The following is a 19,847-nucleotide window of genomic DNA, read 5'->3' as shown; positions in this document are numbered from 1 at the left end:
GGTTGAAGAAAGCATTACATGCGTTTAATGCATACGAAGCCCTTGAAATAACCTGACACATGGGAAGTGATCGATTAACATCAGCCATCTTAGTCCTATTTATTTTCCTGAATTCCATCCAATTTCCCAGCCTTTCTTTTCCTCAGCCTTTCCTAGACCTGTTTCCCACAAGGGTTCTTCTCATTTCATTGTCATCCCCTAGCTTTTCTGTCCCTCTTTCCTGCATAGTCATGCCCCACCCGACAAGGATTTCATTGGAGCTAAGTGGCAAGGGTTTATCCTGGATTTCAGGGATCAAGAACTTTCTCTTACAGGATTTGGTATCTTTGTTTTCCATTCTCTCTTTACAACACTGTTTTATACCTTAAAGACAAACAGAAAATTCAAGAAGAAAGCTTTCTCAGACAGGAATCAAACCCCCAGATCTTTAGTTTGGCTCTTAAATGTAACTCGCTCAATAATGAATGACTTATTCGTGCTAGAAAAGATCTTCATTGGCTAATGACATTTCACATACCCACACAAACACACAGAGAGGAAATATAGCTAAATTTCATTGTGTTTACTCTGTGCCAATGACTTAGTTATTTATGATGATTTTATTTACTCTTTACAATAACCCTCTAAGGATGTTACTATTCCTGCTTTGTAGGTGAGGAGACTGAAGATGAGAGTGGCTAAGTGACTTTCCTTAAGTTACACAGCTAGTAAATGACAAAGCTAGACTTGGAATGCTGGCAGCTTTAGCCCTCACCCCAAGTGACTCGTTAAGACCAGTATCACTACTTTGGGACAGGGAGTTGCTGGCATCCTAGCCTATCTTTATTCTGACTTCATTTGTCCATTCCTGATTACTGGAGGCAACATGCCTATGAGCCTTTCCAGCTGTTGCTCAGCTGTTTCCAGGCCAACAGGAGGAAGTTTGCCACCAATTTAGAAAAAGAGGAGAACAATAAGGAAGGCTGGAAACAAACAGACTTTCCACTTTGATTGAAAAGATGGTGTTGGAGCTGGGAAAGGCAGTGATGCAGAAGACTATGACACAGGTGTGCGATTCCTGTGAGAACTGCATTTCTTCAACTCCTAGGGAATAATAAATTTTGTTTGGAGGAGGATATATTTTCCTGCTTTTTTGGTATTATCACTTAACCCATGTAGGTTAAAGATATGGTTTTGATAAAGAATGTTTATGAATCATTGAATACTATGTGCTAGGCACAATTTAAAGTATGTGTGTATGTGTGTGTTCACCATTATCTCCTTTTAAATTCTTACAACAAACAAATTCAGGCCACATGCATTTCCAAATATCCCATTCTTTTTACTCCTTTCTCCTTCTTTCCCTTCCTTTCTCTCATTTTATATCCCTTTATTTACCAAATCATTGACTTGTTCTGTGTTAGGTCTTATGATATCAGAAAGCAAGAATGATTCTTGCCTCATGGAGCTTGCATTCCTGGAGCGGGTGGGAAGAAAACTAAGAAGAAAACTGAAAGCTGAGACAACATGAGACGAAGAGCTTTCTTTGGATGAGGTGTCAGGGAAAGCCTCTTTAGGAAGGCGGACAGTTAAGGGAAGTCTGAGGGAGGCAGACATAAGGTGGCCATGGAATTGAGGAACGAAGACCCAGAGTAAGAACACCTGCAGGGGTATCTGTGGACAAGGGCGTGGTATATTCAAGGAACCATCCAAAGGCGGCCATGGTCGGCATGAGGTGAGGAAGAAAGAGCATGCATAAGGCTGGAGATGAGGCTGCTGCCAGACTGCCTGATGGGTTTCATTTGCGCAAACCACTGAGGGGTGCTTCGAACGGGACAGGACTTCGGTTCTAGACAAAGAAGACTCTGCCGTGGCAATGCTTTCATTTGGGAGATGGTTTAGCTCCCCTCTGACTGATGCAATATTTTGTTTGCTCTTGGCTGGGAAGCAGTTGAACAAATAGCGGGATGGCTGCAAGGTGAGGTAGCTTAACAAGATAAGTCTGGCTTCGATTTCCACCTCTTCTACTTATTTAATGATATGACCTTGGCCAAGCTTCTAAGCTCCTTGAGTTTCAGTTTCCTTGTCTGTAAATTAGGAATAATAATGACTACCTTGGAAAGTGGCTGTTAGGGTAATTTGTGAAAAGTGCCTGGCACTTATTTAGTAGCTCCTTGGTCCAGGCTCTTTTTAACCCTCTCCTTCCCAAGATGACTCCTAGAATTCTAAAAATTTTTAGCTGCCAGTGTAAGCACTGCAGTGTAAGCAAATCAAATGCTTACACTGCATGTCACAGTTCAAAACTACATTTATCTGTTGGTCTCATTTGAAGTTCATAATTAGCTGCTGGGAAGGAGCTAGGGAAGATGTTTCTCGTGTCTCATTTTAAAGCTGAGGAACCTGAGCTCAGATAGTTTAAGTGACTTGTTCAAGGTCACACAGCTTTTAAGAGGCAAAAACAGAATGAGCTGAATCTTCTCATTTCAGATCTGATTCTTTTCCACGAGTGCTCATTTTTTTCCTTAAACACTGAAAATAGTAGTATTTAATATTTGAATCTCATTAGATTGTCTTTAGTAAGTGCTTTTGCATCTGTTACTTAATTTGTATCATTCATCCCTTACTCTGACTGAGAGAATGGAAATTTGGATGATAAGAGAAGAGAGATGATTTGGACATCAGATCCCTAAACAAGGGGACTGGTAGAAAGAAGATACTCCGGAGCGGTATAATCTCAAATTTAATTATGTAAGTGACACAGACCATGTTGAAATGCAAATTCCAACGCTATAGGTCTGAGGTGAGGTCTGGTATTCTGGATTTTTAACGGACTTCTAGGATTTGCTGATGCTACTTAAAGCATGGTCTGTCGACCAGCAGCAATTGTTTAAAAGCATCGAGTCAGTCTTATAACTTTACCTACACAGTGGTCACCATTGAATTAGGGACATGACGTCCTGTTTCTCCCAGAAAGTGGCTGTCACACTTTCTGGGAGAAATAGGAAAGTTCACTCACACCCAGCCAGACCAGAAGTATTTATTTTCTCCTTCAGAAAGTGCCAAGTCCAGCAAGAACTAGATCATGGCCACAAGCCAGTGATGGAACCAACTTTGATTTTTTTCCTGGGATATAAACCTTCTTTAAGAATGTAATATTTAACTCATCTTTGAAGATTGTGTCTTGGCAAACTGTTTTGTTCTCAGGTACCTGCCTAGCTTTAAGAAAATCTTATCAACAAAATCCTAAAGTAAATAGCACAGCCCCTAAAAGAGGGTGTTATTCCCATTTCATAAGGGCTCTCAGAACAAGTGTTCAGAGGGTTTCCTTAAACTGGACTTCACCTATTTGTCAATAACTACTTGCCAGAATAAGGGGGTGGGGTGAGAAAAACTCTTAAAGAGTATGAGAAACAATTCATTTGAAGAGGAACCCAAAGTTAGATTAGTATGTCTAAAATGGCCTGGGTAATCTATGGGATGATATAACACAGATCAGCATAAAAGAACCCTCCTGGGAATACTAGCCTTGATAAAACGGCCATGCACTTGTCTTAAAGTGGCAATTATCTAGCTTAAAGTGGTGGTGATTTGGGTATTCATGATGCTATTATAATTGTGGCCAAATGTGTTATACATTTATTAGATTGAAGTGGCCACATTGAGCCCTGTTCCAAAGAATATGAGCAATAGTCACTTCATTATTAAACATGTAATTAAGAGCCACTGCTAATAAACAAATCAGAAAAGTAAATTTTTGTGTAAACTGGATTTCATCATAGTGATACATTTTGAGTATAATGTGTCTGCGAGTGTGTAAGTGTGTGTGAGTCTGTCAAAAGTTCCCACAAATACCGGCATTGCTTGCAAGGTATGTAAAATGTTGTTAATATTTGACTTTCTGATATTATAATATCTATACCTGATACCTTTATTGTAATATTGGAATTATTAATGTGAATTTCTTGACTGGGCATTTGCATAAACATCACACTTGTTAAAATTTTGTCTGAACAACTCTCTCCCTCACCCTGATTCCATTAACTGACCATTTCCACTGCTCTCCGAATACTTTTTCGAAAGTCAAAGAAATGTAAATATCAAACAGCTGAGTTATGCTCTACATTTGGCACTTTCTTTAGAAGGAAGGTATACATGCAAGCAATTATATTATTGGGTCTTGGTATTGTTAAGTATTAAATATTTACAGAACTTTCGAGTGCTTCTGCAGCTTACCTCTGATATAGGGTATACATAATGTATGGAAATTATTGATGAGTATTTTTGTCAGCTATGGGACAAAATGATGATGTGGCTCAAAACAGGAAAGCTTCAGCATCTTTTCTTTTTCCCTGATTGAGTTGAAAAGGATGAAAAGCCTCTTCCAAAGACAAGTAAGAAAAGAGTATACACTCATGTTACTGAACTCAGACTGTAATATAAAACAGAAATGAAAAAGAAAAACTTTATTTCTCCTACTTTTGTTTTGGCCACCCTCTCATTTTGTTTTCATTCTTTCGACTGCAGTTAAGCATTTTCCTCCCATCTGTTATTTCCTCCTTAATTTCCTTTTGGATTTTTTTTTTTTTTTTTTACTTTGAGTCTCAGCATTTTGCTTTGCTGCCTCGGGGTTTGGGTTAAAAATAACTGCCAGGAGATCTAGCTTTGATTCCTTTAAATGTTTAACACCCCACCTGGCTTTTGCTGAGTCTCTCTCTCTTATCGGCTCCCATCTTGGTTCCTTCTCCCTGCCCCACTTCCCACCCTCCGGGTCTTTGGTACATTTTAGTTTCCTAATGCTGGGGAAAAGTTAACACATTTACAACATCCATCACTTCCTATACGTTTTCAACTGTACCCATTATTTCACACGGCCGAAACTCAGGATCTCAGGTTTGGAATTTCACACAGGTGACATAAAACGGAGAATCCCTTCAACCTTCCTCACTCTTGGCGTGACTTAAAAGAGATTCTTTGTGCGTTGAAAATGTGATCTGTTAAAATCTCTCTGCCACCAAAAAAGTGCTGGCTTCTCTTACGGCATCCAGAGCTGCTGGCCCGGTTGCAGTCCTGCATAGATCAGGTGAATTTGGGGCACCCCAAGGGACTTTTGGAGGGAGTCAGGGCTTCTCTTTTAAGCCAACGGGTTTCAAAATCTCAGTACATAATAGGTTTTATTTGCCTATGAGACAAATCTAACTACATCTAAAGCAGTCATATTTTGAGGAAAGTGCCTATGTATTTAGAATTGTAGCTTTATACCAAAGACACTAAGATATAAGAACTTTTGCTCAGGAAAGGCTTTCTTTCGTTCAAAATTATGACTTATTCTTGGACACTAAACTACATTCAGGAAACAGCCGTTTTCTTTTTTTAAATCAAAGTTTATATAATGTATCTCTTACAATCTGACATATCTAAAATTTAAAGAGTAAAAATCAATTATTAAGTTGCCTCAACATTTCCATTGATTGTTTCCCCAAGTAAGAAGCACTTGAAGTTTAAGAGTATGCCTAGCATCTATAATTTCCCATCAGTATTGTGAACGTGGAGTCTACTGCACTTATATATTATTCAAAAGTATCCTGAGTCCAAACTTCGTAATTAGAATATAGTTAATATAGTGGTTAAATAGGATCCAATAATTGTTTTTTACTTTTATAACATGATCCCTTTCCCTCCAAACTTGCTAAAGGTAAACAGCAAGTGGAAAATGAAGTTGTAATCAGGATAGAACATTTCAACAGACCTAAATATGGTTTCATAATCATTTTAATAAACATTTATTAACTTATACATCTCCATATAACCATTTTATATAACTATAGGAAGGACAATTATTCAAAGATATTCAGCTACACAGTTGGCTGTAAGGCATATATAAACTGGATAAAATTAAAACAGAGAAAAAGATGATAAAGATAGTCCCTACCAATAAATTCTCCACAGTTAAGGGGAAGGAAAGGATGGTACAATGCCTGATTCTTTCATCTCATTATCTATGCCGAATTTTGTTTTTATACTGAAAGGCTGCTGTTTGGGGGAGAATGTATATCATTGATAGTTTGCAGACTATATTGATACATCACTCTTCACTAAAGCCTTAAGACCTCATGCCTGGAAGGTTAAAATGGTCTCTAGGCTAATGCCCTGGACGCTGTTTGTTGTTTTTATTTAGTCACTAAGTCTATCTTGTCTGAAACTTTTGTGACTCTATGGGCCGTAGGCCATGAGGCCTCTCTGTCCATATGATTTCCTAGATAAGAATACTGGAGTGCATTGTCATTTCCTTCTCCAGGGGATCTTCCCAGACCAGGGATCGAACCTGTGTCTCCTGCACTGACAGGCAGATTCTTTACTACTGAGCCACCAGAGAAGCCGGACTGTTTGGTCTATCTCAAATCCATTTTTGGTACATTAAAATCAGTATTTCTAAAACATCCATTTGATCCGGCCACTGTCTTATAACATCCAGGATAGAGTAACCTGGGTGTCAAGATCCATCACTAACTGGTTTCATTTTCACTGGAATTTATCTAAGACTTGTTTCCACTGGAATTCTCTGCTTAGGGCTGATCTCTCGACTGTGTTGCAAATATTCCAAGAGGGTTCCCTCTCTCAGCTCCTTGTTTTCCTTCTTTCTACCAATTCAGTCCTAATTTTCAAGGCTGCATTCTTCCAGGCCATGCTCCTTTCTTCTATGAGTTTCTCTGTGCAACTTACTAATTAAAGCACTGCTTTGGCCATTGCACTCTACAATCTTCAATTCTTTACTGACTGATCATGATGTAATATACTCTCCTTTTAGATCACAGCCACTTGGAAGCAGGGTCATAGCTCACTAATCTTTCATGTTTCCCTATTACTAACAGAGTATTTCTCAGGTGTCTACTCATTATCTGACCAACAATTTTCTGATAATACAAAAGCGACCATTTTGTGTCATATGAATGTAAGCACAAATTCGAACAAAAATTAAGTTCACTGTGTCCCCCTATATTAAAGGTGGAAACTGAATAATGCAGAGTAATTGCTGGTAATTTGAGATCATCTGCCACTGATCTCTTTAGTAGCCTGGAGGAAGATAGATAAGCTTCTGTTCTTACTTTAATGCTCATTTACAAAATATTCACTGACTTTAATCTGAAAAGGGAGTTTTATGTACAGTTTAAATACAAGAGTTTGATAATGAAAATAGATGGTACATACATATTATAATGGTTCTTTCACCAAAGAGAATGTATGAAGGGATTAAAATAATTTGTAATACATTGGGGTGACCCTGAGGGATGGAATGGGGAGGGAAATGAGAGGGGGGTTCAGGATGGGGAACACATGTACACCCATGGCTGATTTCTGTCAATGTATGGCAAAAACCACTATAATATTGTAAAGCAATTAGCCTCCAATTAAAATAAATAAATTTTTAAAAAAGTAAGTTGTAATATATTGAGAGCATATTATTGAAAAGTTGAAACCACAAATTATCAGTGTAAGAGGACTTAGGTGGGAGATGAAAAGCTTCACCACGGGCCTAACAAAATACAATACATTCTGTACCTTCTTTTTATTAGAGTTTTGGTGAAATTGCACTGTGGAGGGGTGGAGTTCTGGGCATATTTCTGACGGGAAAACTTTGTGCTCTCTTAGTTTAGAGATATAAAATTGGAGGAGGTCATATTATCTTTAGAGTAGAGAAAATGCAGAATTAGAAATTTGCAAGACTGAAGAATCTAGGGCAAATAACATGATGTCTTTAGTTTCTGTTTGTTATCTGATGAGCTGATGTGTAGCTAGCTAGCTTTAATTCAAAACAAAACAAATAAGTAATTTATGAGTAGGATATTAAAATGCTATGTTAGGAAAGAAAAAAAAAAGAGGTTAAATCTAACTGGACCAACTCCTCAGGAGGAAATGACATTTTAAAAGATTTGAAGTATGAGGAGAAGAAAATAATGAAACTCCAGTCTGAGAAACAAAGTAGAATGAGACTGAAACAAAGGGGAAAGAGTGGGATAAAAGGTTGGAAAATGATCTTGGGGACAAGTGGTGACACACCTCGAACATCATGCTGAAGGGTTTGAGAAGGGAGAACAATCTACATGTTCTGAGAAGGTGCCACAATTTGAACCGGTTTTTCTTAGGAAGATTATAAGATGAAAAATCAATTAGGCAGAGAGAGGGGTCAGGGAGAACAGGGAAAGATTTTTTTGTTTTTCTTTTTTATGATCGTATAGAGTGAGTGAGTGAGTTAAAGTTGGTCAGTCATGTCCGACTCTTTGAGACCCCACGGACTATACGGTCCATGGAATTCTCCAGGCCAGAATACTGGAGGGGGTAGACTTTCCCTTCTCCAGGTAGCATAGAACACAGTGACAAAAAAGGATGAGTAGGGGTTCTGTGTGTCTTTAACAGAAGAGGGAAGGTGTACGTGTGTGTGTGTGTGTGTGTGTGTGTGTGTGTGTGTGTGAGAGAGAGAGAGAGAGAGAGAGAGAGAGACAGAGAGAGAAAGAATGCAAGAACAAGTTTTAAAACCTTAGTTTGCAGTGAGAGCAGTGTAAAGCTAGAAATGACAATGAGCTGAACTTGGGACACTTTGATTAAGGTGCTTCCCAGTGATCTCTTTGGGGGAAAAATAGGGCTAAAGACATAGGAAAGAAAACACTGTAAACTTGAAGAATATGAACTGTAAAGTCTACAATAACTTCAGGGAAAAAAAGATAATATATAGTGAAGGACTCTTTAGCAAACATACCAAAATTTACACATTCAGCCTAGTATTTGTTTCTTTCAAAGCAGTCAATTTTAGGTATCTATACTTGTTTCAACTATTTGTATGAGATTAAGATTTGTTGTTAGGCCAAAAAAGGAAGAATTTCACTCAAATTTGCCTTTAGAACTTAGAACAAATTATTTTTTAATGTTTTTGCTATCGAAAGATAATAAATGTTTATCCTTTGAAAGTAGATTTGATTTTCACAAGTAGGCTAAAACCATTTAAACTTCATCTAGGGTAAAAAGTGGGTAAGCAATCAGAGCAAGGCTTCTATGCACAATTAAGCTGTGACTATAAGTTGATGATATTTTCTTGTTCATCATAAATTTCCTCTAACTTTTCTTAGTATCTAAAGATAAATTTAATTGAATATTTAAATCTTATGTTTACAATAATGGTATAACAGTTTTTTATTTCTCCCTCAGCCATCTTTTAAAAATGAATTTTATCATTAAATAAAATATTGTAAATTAAAAAAATAGCTACAATGCTGATTCACTCCAAAAGATGTTGAGCAAGGCAGTAGTTGTAATCTAAATTTATTTTTCTTTAAGTTCAACTAAGATGTTTATATTTTTTTCTTAGAGGTTAATAGGAATTTTATGGTCTTCATCTGTATTATATAACCCTATCAGAGAAACAAGGATTTTCTTGATACTTCTATCTTTCTCAGACTTCCATATTTGTGTCTTTGGACATCTATTCTCTTTATTGAACTGCTTTGTACAACTTCCCCTTTTATTTATTCATGTCCACATCTTTTTCCTGTCAGTTCCAGGCTAGCGCTACAATTCTTTGGAACTCCTCCAAATACATAGGTTACATTGGCATGAATAGGCAAATAAGGAGACGTATCCTTCCTCTTGTTTTTTTTAGCAAGTCAAAATATCAGAGTGGACACATGTACAGAGTATTATAGATCCTACCCATAGGTAACTACTGGATTCTAGGTTCTTTGATTCAAATTTTAAGTTATTTAGTTAAGAGTTCTTCACTCTTCACTGAGGTTAAGATCACTTGAGGGCTGGGATTGTGCTGAACACTTTGGTTGGGATTTTTCTGTTCTGAGGATAAATCAGAGAAACAGACACACACTGTCCTTGACCTTATTTTAACTTACAGCTTAAGAGGCAAGGCAGACATTTAAAAATGAGTTTTTAAAAAGTGACAAGTTTTATAGTAGATGTGTAGGAGAACAGGGAATGCGTTTGCAATAATTTTTTTTTTGGTAACAATCTTGTATATCACAGAATATAGAATTAATTATATGTAAGCATTTTGTGATATATAGTAATATATATCTTTTTAATTTGACAGAATGTTAAGCTAAATTTGGACACTGCACAGAATAGCTAAGTCAGTGCAAACTCACAGGTTAATTTAAAAGACTACTTTTATTTCAAATATACACAATATAAATATTTAAATCAACAATGTATAATCTTGAGAGCTGTCACTGGGAAATCTTTAATAGTTCAGTAATTTGTATTTAGCATAACAACCAGTTTAAACCTTGAGGGGCAGTGTTTCAATACATTTTCCCTCAGAGTTGCACAATTAATACCTAATCTTTAAATATCAAGTTAAGAGGAGGTGTCTGAGTTAAGGTATATATTACAGATCCACTGTGTATGTTACCTTTAATGTTAAATTTCATGGGTCAATTACCTGTGGTTTAAAATTAAACTAGTTCATATTGTAAAAATAATCTAACAGGATGTCACAGTACATAATATTCAACACTGTACTTAAGATTTTTTTGTATTTCAATAATGAATAAGAAAAAAGAGAATAAACAAGAAATAATGGGATGAGAGGAGAGAGAAGAAATTCTAGCTTTTGTCAGAAACAAAACATAACTTTATTCATCACAAAAATAGTACTTCTTAATTTGGCTACATAAGATATTTTTATTCTGTGAAAAGATGAATGAGCTATCAAAGGTATTATAGTTTTCATAAAGAAATGTAAGTTCAGTATTGCAAAAATTGAAACAGACTTTTAAAATGACGTACTAACACTTCTTAATATTCTTACTCTTTGTGAACACAGAACAAAATTCAATTATTTTCTGGAGCCCCTGTTTCTTTAGATGCAGGTCTCTTTCTCATAGATAGAACTAGGAAATCTAGTACCTGATTTCATCTGAGGACAAATAATTTACTAGATAATCTTTTAAAAAGAAGAATGAAACCCTTATGTCTTTAAAAAGTCGATGGAAAAATGTCACTAACTGATTTTTTTCCTAAGCAATCTTCTTTGAAAGTCCTCCCTCAGGCTACTTTTAAGACAGTAAACTAAAGGATCAGAAAATAGTCACTTACCATACCAAATCACCAGTAGCCCAAGATGAGCATGTTCAGAATCTGAAGTGGAAAATGGACAATGATTCATAAAGATCAAGCCCAATTAAGCCTTCACTCTTGCCTCAAATTCATGGTTATTTAAGATAACAGCATCTTTTTCTAACTTGTTTTCTCCAGTCTGTATTTTCTGTTCTTTAAATGACCTCCTATCTTAGTGAAATTGTAAAGTATTACTTTATTTTAGTGTGTTATGTATGCATGCATGTGTATTTTTGTGTGTAAAATGTTTTAAACAGTCAAAAAATTCCTGGAGAAGGCAAGTAGCTGAGGGAGGTGAGGTTGTAACACTGGCTTTACTTAGTGCTTTAGTTTAAGTTTATAAAAAGTTTCTGAAATTGGCTGGATATTTAAATGCCTTTTTACTTACCTTCTGTCTACAGATCTTCATAAACAATGAATGGCATAGTTCAGTGAGTGGTAAGAAATTTCCAGTCTTTAATCCCGCAACTGAGGAGAAACTCTGTGAGGTGGAAGAAGGAGATAAGGTGAGTTTTGTAACACTATTTGCATTTTATGCCAGGTTTCTTTGTTTCTCACCATTCTGAGTACCTAACCCCTATTCCATCTTCAAATAGTCATATCATGAAAATATGGTTTCCAGGGCATCTGGGGAAATATTCTTGGTACATAAAGGGTACTCAATAGTCACATAATAATGATGAACCTGTTCTTCTGCGTGTGGAGATACTTTTCATATTATTTTCCTTGCTTGTTTTTCAATTGAAATAGTGTCTATATTTATTGTATGAACAGACTGCGTATGAAGTGAGTGGTCATAAGTTTAAAAAGCAGAGAAATCCTTTATTTATATAAAACATTCTTCTTAAGTGACAAAGGAAACTAAAAAAAAATTTTAATACAGGGATTTAGTAACAATAGATTGCCAAGTCATTGCATTAACAATCACTGAGTTAGCATTAATTAGTACCTAAAAAACTGAATTTTAAAGGTTTTAAGTTGAATCACAAATTGTGTTGTTTCCTTCTAGCTAATAATATAACAACAAAAGCTAACTTTTATGGTGATAATTTTTAATACTGATTTTTAAAAAATTTAGTACACAGTGTAACCCTCTGTACTACTGCTAGCCACTTTTACAAATGATGATAGGATAGCAGAAATAAAAGGGTAATTTACTCAAGATGATATTGCTAATAAATAATGAAAATCAGCATTCAAATGCTGTGCTTCTGACTCCAGAACCTGTGACTGGCAGGGCTACTCTCTTTCTTTGTGAATATTATTAAAGTAAGAGAGGGTGATATTAAATAGGTCAGGGAGTGAAGAGATTAAAAGCCTTCAGAATTTTTATCTGAACACATATCTTAAAAAGAATATGGTCTAATTTGAAAAGATTTTTCTGGTCTTTAGTTGTCTAGCTCTTATCAAAATTTTAATTTCTGTCATGTAAGATATAAAGAGGTTAATTATTTTGCTACATGAAAAGACTACTTATTGGAAGATGAAAACTCAGCCAAACTCAAGGATAATACTACTCTCAACACTGTTCAGCTCATGGCAGCAGTCGTGTGTTCTTGTCCTTTCTCCAATCTTCCCTTATCTTCTTCCCAATCAACTAATCTCAAGACATTACACCTTGCAAACCTATTTGAAAACAGTGATAGGCCTGAAGGGCTCTTTAGGATTTAGGAAAGGCCCTGGATTCAGGTTGCAGTATTATCAGAAGAAATAAGACCCATGCCTTGAGGGGTTAAAATGCAGAGTTTAGACAGAGGAGTCAACAGCTTGAGAAGTAGAAGCAAAATAGAATGGAGACACATGTCATCTGCTTTCAGATTTCACTTTCTATATACCAGAGTTCATCCATGCATAAATTCTTCAAGGGCTTCTCATTGACTCTAGGGGAAAAAAATCTTTGCTTCTGGCTTTCATTTTTCCCTATCAGTGTAGGAGTTCCAATCTTTATCATGCCCCGAACATTGCATGTTTGTAACTGCCTCTAGACGATGGCCACGGTGCTGTCCTTGGGACCAAGTTCAAGTCATCATCTGTGATAAGAGCACAAGAGAGCCACAGCTGCATTTATCATTTAACCTTTTGGAGCTTCTATTCCTTTTTCTATAAAAGAGGGAGATAGGAAAAACTTGGGGGAATTTAACTAAGAAAACATGGGGGACTTCCCTGGTGGTCCAGTGGTTAAGACTCCATGCTTCCAATGCATGGGGGTGCAGGTTCAATTCCTGGTCAGGAAACTAAGCTCCCACATACCTTGTGGTTGACTGCCCTCCCCACAAAAGAACTGAAAAATCAATAAATAAATAAGAAGAAAACAAGTAATTGAAGTGTTTTAATAGTGCCAGGCATACAACGAAGCCTCCATTGTTGTAGGTTTCACACTTCTTTACGCGTTCTCTAACCTTTCCAGGTAGAATTGCTCTCTTCTATGACATTTATGTATATTCTAAACCTTGTGTTTTATTGCTTATTGGTTAATTTGTTCGAGACAATATGCTTCTTGTAGAAATTGACACTGCACCTTACCTTCATGCCCATGGTATCTAATACACTATAAGTAATGAATAAATGAAATAATTTACTCCTTCATTAAGTTTTGTTTCCATATATTTCATACATCTCAGAAATCTACTACTAAATTAACTACTGACTAAAGCAGTAATTCTAGAAATTTTGAATGCTTTAGAATTTCCTGGGAGGCTTATTAAAAAACTGATCCTTGAGCCCCATCTATCCCAAAGTTTGTTTCAATAATTCTAGAGTGAGACCTGAGGACCTGCATTTCTGACAAATTCTTAGCTGAAGCTAATGTTGTTGGGATCAGGATAAAGGAATACGCTTTGAGAACCACTGAATGAATATATTAAATCATAAGTTGTATCTCCTCTCAGGTATTGTTAACATTTAACAGGAGGCAGGGGTTCTGACAAGTAAGGAAGTTAATGATTGGAAACTGATGCTAAGATAATCACTCTGCATCTCTCTGAAATGGCACAAGACTGAACTAAGGCAGAGAAATACTGATGATCCTTGGCAAAGTATTCAGGAAGCTCAGAATGCTGGGTCCCATGAGCCATTCCCAGAAATAAGAGAAAAACTGGTTCTTCACATTCAATAAAGAAAAATAGCTTTCAATCAGAGACTCCTAGAGATCTACCCAGCATTCTGTGCATGCTAAATCACTTAAGTCATGTCCAACTCTTTGCAACCCTGTGGACTGTAGCCCACCAGGCTCAGTGAGATTTTCCTGGCAGGAATACTAGAATGGGTTGCCATTCCCTCCTCCAAGGGATCTTCCTAATCCAGGGATCGAACCTGCATCTGCCGCGGCTCCTGCATTGCAGGTGGATCCTTGACCACTGAGCCACCGGGGAAGCCCCCAACCCAGCATTACATGACCTCAAATATCCTAGTTGCTTGAGTGGCTCTGACAACCCTGAAGAGGTGGGAAAAGCAACAACAGGCAAGCTGAGCCCCTGATGGTTGGGACTCCTCTCCAGAGGTGTCCCTGCCTCTCAGGAGGGAGACCACAGAACCGTTTGCAGTTTGCATCAATGAAAGAAAAAAAATTTCTTAATTCTTTAGCCCTGGGGCCTTGGACATCTCACTTTGCCCCTATCTTCTGGGATGAGTTTCCTCAGTAAAACAATCTTTGCCTGGAATTCCAGGTGAAACCTTGTCAGGCCATCTGAGGACTTGGCATCCTTGGTGAGATTTACCCTCTTTCTAAAGTGGAGAGGGAAAGCTGATGATCACACCTGAAGCTTTAGAAATACCTATTATCCATTTGCTGTCTGCTTATTGACGGTTACTGCTGCTTGTCGAAGAGAAGAACTGTCTGTGCAAATGTAGATTAAAAACATTCATTAACGTCCAACAAAGCTTCAAATCAGGTCACTGTGCTAATGGAGTTGGCTGAATACTTATCTCTCAAGTTAGACTGTTTATGGTATAAACTGCCCATAGCAAGCAACTGTTTGCTTAAGATCCAGTGCTCTTGTCATCATATTCTTTTCTGAAATAATCTACCAGCTTTTGTTTTTAAATAATTATTGCTGTTCTCACAAGTTTGCTGACAAATGTATAGTAGTAACTTCTAACGTTGCTTAGTGAAGGTACAAATCTAGTAAATTACAGGGTCACAGTAAACCTAATATTCTGGAACTGACTCTTTAGATAATGAGCCAAAAGGTTTTAAGGATTTAATTTATGAGTAGAATGGAGCTAACAATGGGCTACATACAGCCTTTCAATGGTATTATAAAGAGAGGAGGAGGGGCAAGAACAAATGGAGGTTACAAAGCAAAGCACAGATGTGGGTGGGAACTGTTTTCTTTTCACTTCAGTGGCTCTTTTAGGCTATATCGCCTAATCCCACAAGCTGCTTTTAATACTACAGCATGACCTAGCAAATAATTGGTGGGGATAAAAGTAAATGTCCATTACAGTAAGTGTCTGTGACAGGTGTAAAACTGGTCTGATAACTATTTTCTCCAAATATGGATGCATGTAATATGGAAATACGTGGTCTGACAGCAATGGATGAGTTCAGTCCTTCCTTAACTTCTTCTGTTCAACTTGTGGTCCCTTACATTAAAAAAGCAACACTTTAAACACTATCAGGTAAAAAGCACTACTGATGGTAGAAAATTTGAGTTAATGTATCAAATTGCTTTCTGGTTATTTAAAAATTATGTCTTTGAATATGCTAGTCCTGGATTAAAAATCCAAGCAATAATAGTCTTGGGACAATAATAATAATTTTTTAAAAACCTCTATACCTAATGGTTTGATTAATGTAAAAGCTATGCTATGTAATGGAATCAATTAAGACATGAATTATTTTGTAAATATCAATACAAGAAGATTATTTATATAAGGAGCACCCTTATATAAAATCAACGTAACATAATGAAAACTCATCATAAGAACATCCCTGCTGGCTTCCCTGGTGGCTCAGACGGTAAAGCGTCTTGCCTGCAATGCAGGAGACCCGGCTTCAATCCTTGGGTTGGGAAGGTCTCCTGGAGAAGGAAATGGCAATCCACTCCAGTACTCTTGCCTGGAAAATTCCATGGACAGAGGAGCCTGGTAGGCTACAGCCCATGGGGTCACAGAGAGTTGGACAAGATACATAATAAAATGTTTAAAAATTTATTAACTGCCTATCATAGACCCAAAGAGTAAGAAATATTATAGCTTATACTAGAGGTAGCAGTAAATATTCGTTGCAAAGGAGATCATTATCAGGATAGCTTTGAGGCTATCCTAAAACTGGATTTTGGAGTCAGATTTGGAATCAAATTTTGGTTCTACTATTGCTACATCTCATGTCCTATAAAACCAAGTCTGTGATGGCTTAACTATAGCAGTAGCATAGTGCCAGGAGCTTAGTAAGCTCTTAACTAGTAGCTATCATCAAGTTGGTTTAGTTTGGCAAAGGTTTAGGTAGGTTGTGATATTTGAGCTGGGTCTTAAAGAATAAGAAGGATTTTGAAAGGAAGGGATGAGCTGGGAGAACATTCTGGAAGGAAAATTACAAAAGCAAATGTGAGAAATAGAGGGCTACCTAGGGTAGAAAATGTATAAACACAAGTTTGAGCAGGTGACTTAGAGCCTGAAATGCTAGGCCTTGAAAATCAGAAAGAGGAGACTAGCTTCAGGACTGTAGACAAAAGGGAGCATTTGCAAATACTGGGAAGGGAAAGTGATATAGTCAAATTATTTGAGGGAGGTTAGCCTGGTAGTAATAGGCAAGACCACAGTGTGTTGGCTCATGGTAAAGAATCTACCCGCCAACACAGAGATGCAGGTTCGGTCCCTGGGTCGGGAAGATCCCCTGGAAGAGGAAGTGTCTACCCACTCCAGTATACTTGCCTGGGAAATCCCATGGACAGAGGAGCATGGCAGGCTGCAGCCCGTGGAGTTGCAAAGAGTTGAACACAACTGAGCGACGAAGCACGCAGTAGGCCAACAACCTGAGGAGAGAAGAGAATGGACTTGGGAGGGTTAGCAACAATGCAAGATGATAGCCTAAAATAATACAGGGCAGTGAAAACTGAAAGGAAGGATTAAAATACACTAGAACTGCTGAGAGTTAAGTTTGTTTTCACTTGCTCCGACTCCAATAGAACGTACTACCACTTAATGAACATTTAACATACTGTCTGTCACACAGAAAATGTTTCAAGTATCACCTATTTAGTCTTCAACACAACTCCATGAGGTAAATTATGGTGGTGGTTTAGTCGCTAAGAGGTATCCGTCTCCTTGCAAGCCCCTGGACAGTAGCCTGCTACGCTCCTCCATCCATGGAATTTTCCAGGCAAGAATACTGGAGTGGGTTGCCACCTCCAGGAGATCTTCCCGACTGAGGGAATGAGCCCGTGTCCTGTTTGGGCAGGCAGATTCTTTACCACTGAGCCACCTGGGAAGCACGTGAGGTAAATTATCCCTACTTTAAAGATAAGAAGGGACTTCTCTGGTGGTCCTTGCAATGCAGGGGACACAGGTTCAATGCCTGGTTGGGAAACTAAGACCCCACATGCAGCAGAGCAACTAAGCCCCCATGCCACAGCTACTAAGCTTGTGTGCCACAACAAAAGACCCCACACGCCACAGCTAAGACCCGACACAGCCTAAATTAATAAATATTCTTTTTAAAAAGATAGGAAAACGGAAGGTTAGAGAAGTCATACAACAATATAGTTCACCTCAGAATGAACTGAACCAAATTTCTCATGGTTTATAATAATGACGTGATTATGTGGTTGTATGTTTCTCCCACACAATTAGGATTTTCAAACTGTCAGTCTCTTTACTTCACTATTTTATCGTTAGCAACCTGATAAGAATGCTACAGAATACAGTATTTAGCAAATCTTTAGTGTTTAGCAAATCATAAATGGATGAATAGATGGATACTTCAAAACTTACAAGGTTAATAGGTGAGGAACCAGAATTCAGATCTGGGTTATTTTGTTCCAGAGCTGTATATTAACTACCATTACTCTATTTCTGTGCCCGAAAGATAAAATATATGAGAAAAGGAGAAGCATGATCTAAAGAACATAACCACAAAACTGCCCTTATTTATAGCAGCTTTCTCCAGGAACATATTTTCCACATGGCAGAGTGACTTGTCTTGAAGCCAATTATTCCATATCCCTTTGAGAGGCCAGGATGCCTATGATAAACCATATTTGGCTAAGGCTGATGATAGAACACTGAGCAGAAGGATCCCAGTGAAAGCTGTGTCATACAGACCTTTTTAAACACAGAGCATGTATTTTATAAGCTGTGGTATCTACAGATCATGCTGGCAATTTCGGATTCTTGCAGTTTGCCTTTGATGTTTTTCAACAGCACTCTTCCAAAATAATTTGGAGAAGGTGAGAACCTATGGCCTAAAACAATGTCTAAATATAACTAATCAATGTGGTTAACTGAACGCTCAAAATATGAACTATATATGTGTGTGTGTGTATATATATGTATATATGCATTTATTAGGAATGGAGAGTAATAATGCATGTATTTTATTGTATATAATCGTCATTCCCTCAAAAGTTAAACAGCAATATATACAAGTGTATGATGCTTACAGTGAAAGAATATGTGCTTGTAGTCTGTATTATGATAATCTTATCACTTAAACCAGATTATGCTTCTAAAATATTCCTCTGGCCCAAGATCATCTTAGTGTGGCAATAAATGTAAAAATAATTTACTTAGCTTCTACTTTAATTTGCAGACCTGTAAGTTTGGGATGACTTCTTTTTTTTTAAATTTTTTGGCCACACTACAATGGATCTTAGTTCTTCAACCAGAGATAAAACCTGTGCCCGTTGAAATGGAAGAGTAGAATCTTGGCCACTGGACCACCAAGGAATTTCCAGTTTGGGACTTCTTAACTAAATATAATCAAAGACAGGGAATATTAATCTGAGATCCATGCCTCCCCAAGGGAAGATACCATTGTTGAATGGGTTCAGTTTGATTTGGGCAATTAAAAAAAAACAGAACAATTTTCTCTTCAGTTTCTTTCAGGAAACTATCATTCCTACCCAAAATAAAACACACTGGCCTAAGAGGTACCATGCTTTGTGGAGCTTATATAGCTTCACATAGTGACCAGACTGATATACAAAAGAACACTGGGATAATCTATGTGTTTAAAGTGTTTGCAACTGATTTGATGGGGGAAGGAAAAAGGACACATGAAGTAGTAATGGAAGAGGTAATGATTTTTGGAGTAGATGGATTCTATAGGAGTTCATGTGGGATCTGAACAAAGATGTATGGGAGTGAGTGGTTGGGGAGAGCATCTAACTGAGGCAGAGTAGGAGAGAACAGGAGGAATAAATCAGTTTAGGAAAAGGTGTAAGTAAACACACACGAATGAAGACAAGAAACCTAGACTGAGTGTGAAATTTTTTGATTACTTTTGTTTGAATTAATATAATTAAAGCAGAGCCTTAATAGTAAGAAACTGACTTCTTTACCTATTTAGGGATTGAAAGGATCTCTCTTGTAACGTAATTAGCCTCCAACTAATAAAAATAAATGGAAAAAAAAAAAAAAATGAGGGGGCAAAATATAAAAAAAAAAAAAAGAAAGAAAGGATCTCTCTGCACCCAGTTGGGAAATGAGAGGTTGTAATCTAGCGATCCTTCTTTATACCAGCCCCTATGCCTCTGTGTCTTTTTTCCCTCTGAACAAGAGGACTGAGGACATGTTTATAATGTTTTCTC

General features: G+C 37.3%; 1 protein-coding gene across 1 annotated transcript in view; it reads left to right on the top strand.

Annotated features, from left to right (window-relative positions):
- Positions 1–19,847, top strand: part of ALDH1A1 (aldehyde dehydrogenase 1 family member A1) — a 50,261-nt gene that overhangs the window by 2,861 nt on the left and 27,553 nt on the right. The window contains exon 2 of the mRNA XM_065908211.1: positions 11,499–11,603. Within this exon, the coding sequence (XP_065764283.1) occupies positions 11,499–11,603 (105 nt within the window). The remainder of the gene's footprint in view (positions 1–11,498; positions 11,604–19,847) is intronic.

Source organism: Muntiacus reevesi, chromosome 17 (assembly GCF_963930625.1).
Source record: "Muntiacus reevesi chromosome 17, mMunRee1.1, whole genome shotgun sequence".
Lineage (NCBI taxonomy): Eukaryota > Metazoa > Chordata > Mammalia > Artiodactyla > Cervidae > Muntiacus > Muntiacus reevesi.
The sequence above is the reverse complement of the archived record's forward strand: the minus strand, read 5'-3'. Positions and strand labels throughout refer to the sequence as shown.